Source organism: Taudactylus pleione, unplaced genomic scaffold, assembly GCF_031769625.1.
Source record: "Taudactylus pleione unplaced genomic scaffold, aTauple2 ptg000442l, whole genome shotgun sequence".
NCBI classification, from domain to species: domain Eukaryota; kingdom Metazoa; phylum Chordata; class Amphibia; order Anura; family Myobatrachidae; genus Taudactylus; species Taudactylus pleione.
The window spans coordinates 5,906,741-5,915,204 of record NW_028284844.1 but is presented as its reverse complement, the minus strand read 5'-3'; the positions used below and the strand labels follow the sequence as shown (position 1 = coordinate 5,915,204).

Sequence of the window (8,464 nt, the reverse complement as noted above, 5' to 3'; positions counted from 1 at the left end):
AGGTTTAGAGCTAGACATGTACCGGGTGTCTGTAACAAAATTGCTGATGCTTTGTCTCGCTTTCAATTTGCGCGCTTTAAAGCCCTTGTCCCGTCGGCTTCTGACGTTGGTTTGGTGTGCCCCCCTTTTGTGTGGCAGATCATCAGGCCGGCTTAGAAGGTTTGGCATTACAATCGCTTGCCCCGTCGACTCTCAAGGCTTATTCGGCCGCTTGGCGGGATTGGTGCACTCATGGTGCACTCCTTGAGAAGGAGGGTAAGTCGGCGGATGAGTTGATTTCTTCCTTTGTTTGGGAAAGATATCAACAGGGTGGGTCCAGGGCCTCCATGGGATCCGCGCTTGCAGGGATTTCTTTTTTTTGTAAGCTGAAGGGTTTGCATGACCCCACCAAGTCTTTTGTGTTAACAAAGGCCATGAAAGGTTGGGCTAAGGTTTTCCCCGTTCGTTCGGATTCACGGCGGCCTGTGGACCTACAGTTGTTGGCAAATTTGTTATCAGTAATGGGGAGGGTGGCCTCTGATAATTTTGAGGCTTGTCTTTTCCATCTTACATTTGCAATGGCATTTTTTGGTGCATTTAGAGTTAGTGAGCTGGTAGCTTCCAGCAAAGTGTCCAATTCCTCAGGACTTTTGTTGAGCGATATCGTTTTTAGAGATTCGTCGGTGCTTTGTCGACTTCGTTTCTCTAAAACCGATCAAACAGGCAGGGGCAAGTGGGTTACTTTACCACAACAGCAGGACCAGAATATTTGTCCGGTACACTTAGCGGCAGATTACATGGTAATGCGCCCTTCGGGGGGAGGGCAATGGTTGCTACATGTGGATAATTCACCCCTTACGAAATACCAGTTCGCAGCAGTATTTAGGAAAGGCTTGCTTGAATTAGGGGAGGATCCGTCAGAATATGGTACTCATTCCTTCCGAATTGGGGCTGCTACAAGCGCGGCTCTCGCTGGAGCTTCCGCAGACTCCATTCAGCAAGTAGAGCGTTGGAAGTCGGCTGCTTTTAAGAAGTATGTGCGCTGCGACAAGTTGTAGATGCGCTCCTGGCGTCAACCCGAAAGCGTTGCTTACCCGCCAATTGTTCAACGGCTAGCGTTGAGCAATTGGGGGTGTGAAGGGATTTTTTAATTTTTCCTCCCGTTAGCCATGATTTGGCCCATATTTGGTTCACGGGAAGGTTTTTTGGGTTTTCTTCTTCACTCGGGTTCCAGTTTCCCCACATTTGCATCCCTGCTAGTTAGTTGCCATGTGTTGTTAAAGTTGTGTTTGTGTTTTTGGGTATGGTGCGGTTGTTAAGGTTAGGGTTTTTCTCTTTTTCCACAGATTTGGCAAATGAAGATGTGACAGTGTGGCTAGTGGGCCATTCTTATATTTTTTGGGCGGAAAAACATGTCTTGTCACAGGGTCAGAACTTGTGGCCGAGTGGTGTTAGCGTTCGCTGGATTGGTGTGAGAGGTTTACGTGTGGAGTCGGTGCTAGGATTGATTGTTTCATCTGTTTCCAAATGAGGAACTCCCAAATTCTTGGTGCTCCATGTTGGAGGGAATGATCTTGGTCAGTTGAAAGGAGTTGAATTGATTGTGAGGCTGCGTGAAGTTTTGGAAGAGATTCGTGTCAGATGGCCGACAATTCAGATTGTTTGGTCGGATATGATGCCGCGTTTGAATTGGAGAGGTGTGCGCAAGCATGGTGCGTTGGATAGGTCACGAAAGAAGGTGAATGTGGCAATTACGAGACATGTTGAGTCTCTGGGTGGAATGGCGATTAGACATGTTTTTCTGGTCGGAGAGCTTGGGAAGTTTTTTCGGCATGATGGGGTACATCTTAATGCTGTGGGCACAGCTTTGTTTATTAAGGACTTGTTCTCGTTCCTGGGTTAGGTTTTTGGGTGGCGGCCCAGTCTCTTTTAGGGCCTGGCTTTGGCGGGAGTACGCTGCAACTCAGTGGCTTTAGAGGGCGTAAGACAACTTTGTGGGGGCACTGACCCTCGTTGCCCCTGGCGAATTTGTCCTGCTCTGTGCGGGGGACCCGGGTGCTGGCTGTACGGTAGCACCTCGGATTGGCCCTAGAGGGAAGTGAGACTCTCACATCGTTAGTACGTCTAGAGGGGGGACTTTTAAGTAGTCCTCCGAGTATTCTGATCAGCGTGAAAGCTAGAACTGAGTTTGCAGCGTCTCTTAGCCACCCTGGTTAGGTTGATTAATAATTTATAAATAAAAAGCTGTGACCTTTTTTAGCCAAGCTCTGGTGTCCGTGTCTTTATTTATTTATATATTGGTTAAGTAAGATATCAAGGTGTTAAGATATATTTGAAGCAGTAAACCAATGCAGATCTTATACCATGACCAGCTCTTGATTTGTGGAAAGTACCTGGCCTGTTTTGCTTTTAATGTTATTGCCCCTTTAAATCCAGCAGCTGAAACCACCAACCTTGAGATGATATTATCTTGTGCAATGAAAATGAGCCTAAGGTATGGAAACAGAAATCACTATCTCACCTCACACACCCTGGTGACAGTACCTACATAGTAATCGGTATGTCATACTGCCGGACGTCAGCCCGGCGGATGAAATACTGATGCCGGAAGGCCGGCATATGGAGATCCCGAGAGGGTAAGTATAAAGGTTATTCATAACCCTCTCCCCATCCAACCCTCCCTTAGGGGTGACTAACCCTAACCTACCCCAGGGGTGCCTAAACCTTCCCCCCCTCCCTGCACCCTAAACCTAACCCTCCTGGGGGGGGGTGCCCAACCCTAACCTTCCCCCAGGGGGGTGCCTGACCCTAACCCCCCTTCGCCTAGCCTAACCCTAAAGACCCTAAACCTAACCCTCCCCCCCGCGGCTATCTGCTCCCAACGCCCGGCTTACCTATGATCGGTATGCCGGGCGTCGGGATTTCGATCCCATGCCGGGATTTTACTGTCGGGAAGCCAGCGGTCGGCATTTCAACCGCCAGCTTCCTGACTACATACCCCTACATATACAGTATATATATTATATTTACAATGTTGTTACAGGAAAGCCCCGAGCTTCTTAACTGTCTCTGATTCTTAACTTTTACTTGTATTAAGGGTGTGCACCGGCCACTTTTCGTGTTTTGTGTTTTGGTTTTGGATCTGGATCTTTCTTCGTGTTTTGGATCTGGATTGGTTTTGCCAAAACCACCCTTCCGTGTTTTGGGTTCTGGGTTTTGTGTTTTGGATCTGTATTTTTTTTTAAAAAAGCATAAAAACAGCTAAAATCACAGAATTTGTGGGTTTTTCTGCTCCTATGCTATTATTAACCTCAATAACCTTAATTTCCACTCATTTCCAGTCTATTCTGAACACCTCACACCTCACAATAGTGTTTTTATGTCCAAAAGGTTGCACCGAGGTAGCTGGATGACTATGCTAAGAGATACGAGTGGGCGGCACAAACACGTGGCCCATCTAGGAGTGACACTGCAGTGGCAGACAGGATGGCAGTTTGAAAAACTAGGCCCCAAACAGTACATAATGCAAAGAAAAAAAAGAGGTACAAGATGGAATTGTCCTTGGGCCCTCCCACCCACCCTTATGTTGTATAAACAGGACATGCACACTTTAACAAATCAATCATTTCAGCGCCAGGGTCTGCCACACAACTGTGGCTGAAATGATTGGTTCGTTTGGGCCCCCACAAAACAAGCTGGCAATTAATGTGTCCCTGCACAAACTGGCTCTACGGAGGCAAGATGTCATCCTCATCCTCCTCATCCACCGATTCCTCACCCTCTTCAGTGTGTACATCCTCATCCTCACAAAGTATTAACTCGTCCCCACTTGAATCCACCACCACAGGTCCCTCTGTACCTTCTGGAGGCTGGTCTCCCTGGAAGAGCTGATAATTCATTTTGATGAACATCATCTTCTCCACATTCTGTGGAAGCAACCTCCTACGCCTTTCGCTGACAAGGTTCCCGGCTGCACTAAACACTCTTTCGGAGTACACACTGGAGGGGGGGCAACTCAGGTAAAATAGAGCCAGTTTGTACAGGGGCCTCCAAATTGCCTCTTTTTCCTGCCAGTACAGGTATGGACTGTCTGCCATGCCTACTTGGATGCTGTCACCGATGTAATCCTCCACCATTCTGTCAATGGTGACAGTATCATATGCAGTGACAGTAGACATGTCAGAAATTGTTGCCAGGTCCTTCAGTCCGGACCAGATGTCCAAACTTGGTCCTGCCTGCCCTGCATCACCGCCAGCGGGTTGCTTAGGATACCTAAGTTTTTTCCTGGCAGCCCCAGTTGCAGGAGAAAATGAAGAAGGAGCCGTTGACGTGTCACGTTCCGCTTCAGCTGACAGTGTGTTCACCAGCAGGTCTTTGCACCTCTGCAGGCTTGTGTCGGCCGGAAAGAGAGACACCACATAGGCTTTAAACCTAGGATCGAGCACGGTGGCCAAAACGTAGTGGTCTGATTTCAACAGATTGACCACCCTGGAATCCTGGCAAAGCGAATGAAGGGCTTCATCCACAAGTCCCACATGCCGAGCGGAATCGCTCCGTCTTAGCTCCTCCTTCACTTTCTCCAGCTGCTTCTGCAAAAGCCTGATGAGGGGAATGACCTGACTCAAGCTGGCAGTGTCTGAACTGACTTCACGTGTGGCAAGTTCGAAGGGCTGGAGAACCTTGCACAACACGGAAATCATTCTCCACTGCGCTTGAGTCAGGTGCATACCCCCTCCTTTGCCTATGTCATAGGTGGATGTATAGGCTTGTATGGCCTTTTGCTGCTCCTCCATCCTCTGAAGCATATAGAGGGTTGAGTTCCACCGCGTCACAACCTCTTGCTTCAGGTGATGGCGGGGCAGGTTCAAGAGTGTTTGCTGGCGCTCCAGTCTTTGGCACGCAGTCGCTGAATGGCGAAAGTGGCCAGAAATTTTTCGGGCCACCCAAAGCGTCTCCTGCACGCCCCTGTCGCTTTTCAGAAAATTCTGCACCACCAAGTTTATTGTGTGAGCAAAACATGGGACGTGCTGGAATTTGCCCAGATGTAATGCCCGCACAATATTGGTGGCGTTGTCAGATATCACAAATCCCCAGGAGAGTCTAAGTGGGGTAAGCCACTGGGCGATGATTTCCCTCAGTTTCTCTAAGAGGTTGTCGGCGGTGTGCCTCTTACTGAAACCGGTGATACACAGCGTAGCCTGCCTTGTAACGAGCTGGCATTTCTGAGATGCTGCTACTGGTGACGCTGCTGCTGTTGCTGCGTAAGGTGATACATCTACCCAGTGGGCTGTCACAGTCATATAGTCCTTAGTCTGCCCTGTTCCACTTGTCCACATGTCCGTGGTTAAGTGGACATTGTGTACAACGGCATTTTTCAGGACACTGAGGACACTTTTTCTGACGTTTCTGTACAGTCTCGGTATCGCCTGCCTAGTGAAGTGGAATCTAGACGGGATTTGGAACCGGGGACACACTACCTCCATCAATTGTCTAAATCCCACTGCACTAATGGCGGATACCGGACGCACGTCTAACACCAACATAGCAGTCAAGGCCTCAGTTATACGTTTTGCTTCAGGATGACTGCTGTCGTACTTCATCCTCCTCGCTAAGGACTGTTGGAGGGTCAATTGTTTAGTAAAAGTAGTGGTGTTCCTACTTCCTCTCTGGGATGATGAACGACTCCCAGCAGCAGCAACAGCAGCAGCGGCAGCAGTAGGCGTAGCAATGCAGGATCCTCCAGAGGAATCCCGGATAGGAGAGTCAGTCATGCCAGTGACATGGCCTGCAGGACTACTTCCGATCCTGACTAAGGAGGAAATTGACGAGGAGGGAGTTGACGGTGTGGTTTGCAGGCGCTTGGATACAACAGGACAACGGGATTTAGGTGTCCCTGGACTGCTTACGGTCTTAGCCAAAGTTTCTGAACTTGACAGTAACTTTTTATGAACGCGCTGCAGGTGCCGTATAAGGGAGGATGTTCCTAGGTGGTTGACGTCCCTACCCCTACTTATTTCACCTTTACATATGGTACATATGGCAAGACAGTTGTTGTCCGGATTTGGATAGAAATATTGCCAGACCAAAGAGGTGGAATGTTTGGTCTTCTGCCCAGGCATGACCGTGATGGGCTTTTTCATCCCACGGACAACAACTGTCTCCCCCGGAGCCTGATTTAAACAAACCACATCACCATCAGAATCCTCCTCGCCAACTTCCTCCTCAGCGCCAGCTACACCAGTATCCTCATCCTGTTGTACTTCAACAGTGACATCTTCAATTTGCATATCAGCAAGTGGACTGTGGGTGCTCCTTTCAGCACTTGCAGGGGGCGTGCAAATGGTGGAAAGAGCCACCTCTTCCCGTCCAGTGCTGGGAAGGTCAGGCATCGCAACCACCACCACACTTGGACTCTCCTTGGGGATTTGTGATATCTTCTTAGAAAGCACAGTTCTTCGCTGTGCTTTTGCCAGCTTAACTCTTTTGATTTTTTTTAGTGGGAGGAGGGCTTCCATCGTCATGTGAAGCTGAACCACTAGTCATGAACATACTAGGGATCGACCTTAGCCGTTCCTTGCCACTCCGTGTCGTAAATGGCATATTGGCAAGTTTACGTTTCTCTTCAGCTGATTTAAATGTCTTTTTCAAGGTCATTTTCCTGAACTTTGCCATTTGGGATTGTATGTGCCCTCTACTATGACATTGGGCATCGGCCTTGGCAGACGACGTTGATGGCATGTTATCTTCTATGTCATGACTAGTGGCAGCAGCTTCAGCACTAGGAGGAAGTGGTTCTTGATCTTTCTCTATTTTATTTTTATCGGAGAAAGTTTGGTCCTCCATTTATGTTATATCGATTTGATATATACGTGCGGCTAAACACAGAAAATAATTTTTTTTTTGGTTTGGACTGGAGTGTACTTTGTGGGTTACAGCACCCTTTAACGGTCAAGCCAGCCGGCCCTTTACTTATGACACAGGCGCACGCTTGGCACTACTTTGTTGATGCACGTGCGGCTACTGCGCACACAATTCACAAACACAGAAAATAATTTTTTTTTGGTTTGGACTGGAGTGTACTTTCGGGGGTTACAGCACCCTTTAACGGTCAAGCCAGCTGGCCCTTTACTTATGACACAGGCGCACGCTTGGCACTACTTTGTTGATGCACGTGCGGCTACTGCGCACACAATTCACAAACACAGAAAATAATTTTTTTTTTGGTTTGGACTGGAGTGTACTTTCGGGGGTTACAGCACCCTTAACGGTCAAGCCAGCTGGCCCTTTACTTATGACACAGGTGCACGCTTGGCACTACTTTGTTGATGCACGTGCGGCTACTGCGCACACAATTCACAAACACAGAAAATAATTTTTTTTGGGTTTGGACTGGAGTGTACTTTCGGGGGTTACAGCACCCTTTAACGGTCAAGCCAGCCGGCCCTTTACTTATGACACAGGCGCACGCTTGGCACTACTTTGTTGATGCACGTGCGGCTACTGCGCACACAATTCACAAACACAGAAAATAATTATTTTTTTGGTTTGGACTGAAGTGTACTTTGGGGGTTACAGCACCCTTTAACGGTCAAGCCAGCCGGCCCTTTACTTATGACACAGGCGCACGCTTGGCACTACTTTGTTGATGCACGTGCGGCTACTGCGCACACAATTCACAAACACAGAAAATAATTTTTTTTTTGGTTTGGACTGGAGTGTACTTTCGGGGGTTACAGCACCCTTAACGGTCAAGCCAGCCGGCCCTTTACTTATGACACAGGTGCACGCTTGGCACTACTTTGTTGATGCACGTGCGGCTACTGCGCACACAATTCACAAACACAGAAAATAATTTTTTTTTTGGTTTGGACTGGAGTGTACTTTCGGGGGTTACAGCACCCTTAACGGTCAAGCCAGCCGGCCCTTTACTTATGACACAGGCGCACGCTTGGCACTACTTTGTTGATGCACGTGCGGCTACTGCGCACACAATTCACAAACACAGAAAATAATTTTTTTTTGGTTTGGACTGGAGTGTACTTTCGGGGGTTACAGCACCCTTTAACGGTCAAGCCAGCCGGCCCTTTACTTATGACACAGGCGCACGCTTGGCACTACTTTGTTGATGCACGTGCGGCTACTGCGCACACAATTCACAAACACAGAAAATATATTATTTTTTTAGCACTTGGGGGGAGCACCCCTGATGGACAGAGCACCCCCTGGACAACACTACAGCACTCCTTTAGGACTGGGACACTGCACAGGACTTTGGAGTGGACACAGCCCCTATGGAGAACTGACTGCACAACACAGTCCAGCCAGCCCCTATGGACTTTGAAGTAGTGGACACAGCCCCTATTAACAACAGCAGCACAGCACAACACAGCCAGCCCCTATGGACTTTGAAGTAGTGGACAACAGCAGCACTACACTACACTACACTACACTACACAGCCCTAACTCCCACCCTCCCTCTTCACTG

General features: G+C 48.5%; 1 protein-coding gene across 1 annotated transcript; it reads left to right on the top strand.

Moving 5' to 3' along the window:
• The first annotated feature begins 16 nt into the window (after positions 1-16).
• Positions 17-1,037, top strand: LOC148505711 (uncharacterized). Its single transcript, XM_088447838.1, has 2 exons — positions 17-109; positions 198-1,037. The coding sequence occupies exons 1-2, from the start codon at positions 17-19 to the stop codon at positions 1,035-1,037; spliced, it is 933 nt and encodes a 310-aa protein (XP_088303964.1).
• The last annotated feature ends 7,427 nt before the right edge of the window (positions 1,038-8,464 follow it).

Excerpts from the sequence above, each read along its gene's own strand:
- LOC148505711 (XM_088447838.1), top strand. The coding sequence starts at position 17 with ATGTACCGGGTGTCTGTAACAAAATTGCTGATGCTTTGTCTCGCTTTC. Across the intron at positions 110-197 it reads CCCGTCGGCTTCTGACGTTG|GCTTATTCGGCCGCTTGGCG; the intron begins GTTTGGTGTGCC and ends TCGACTCTCAAG.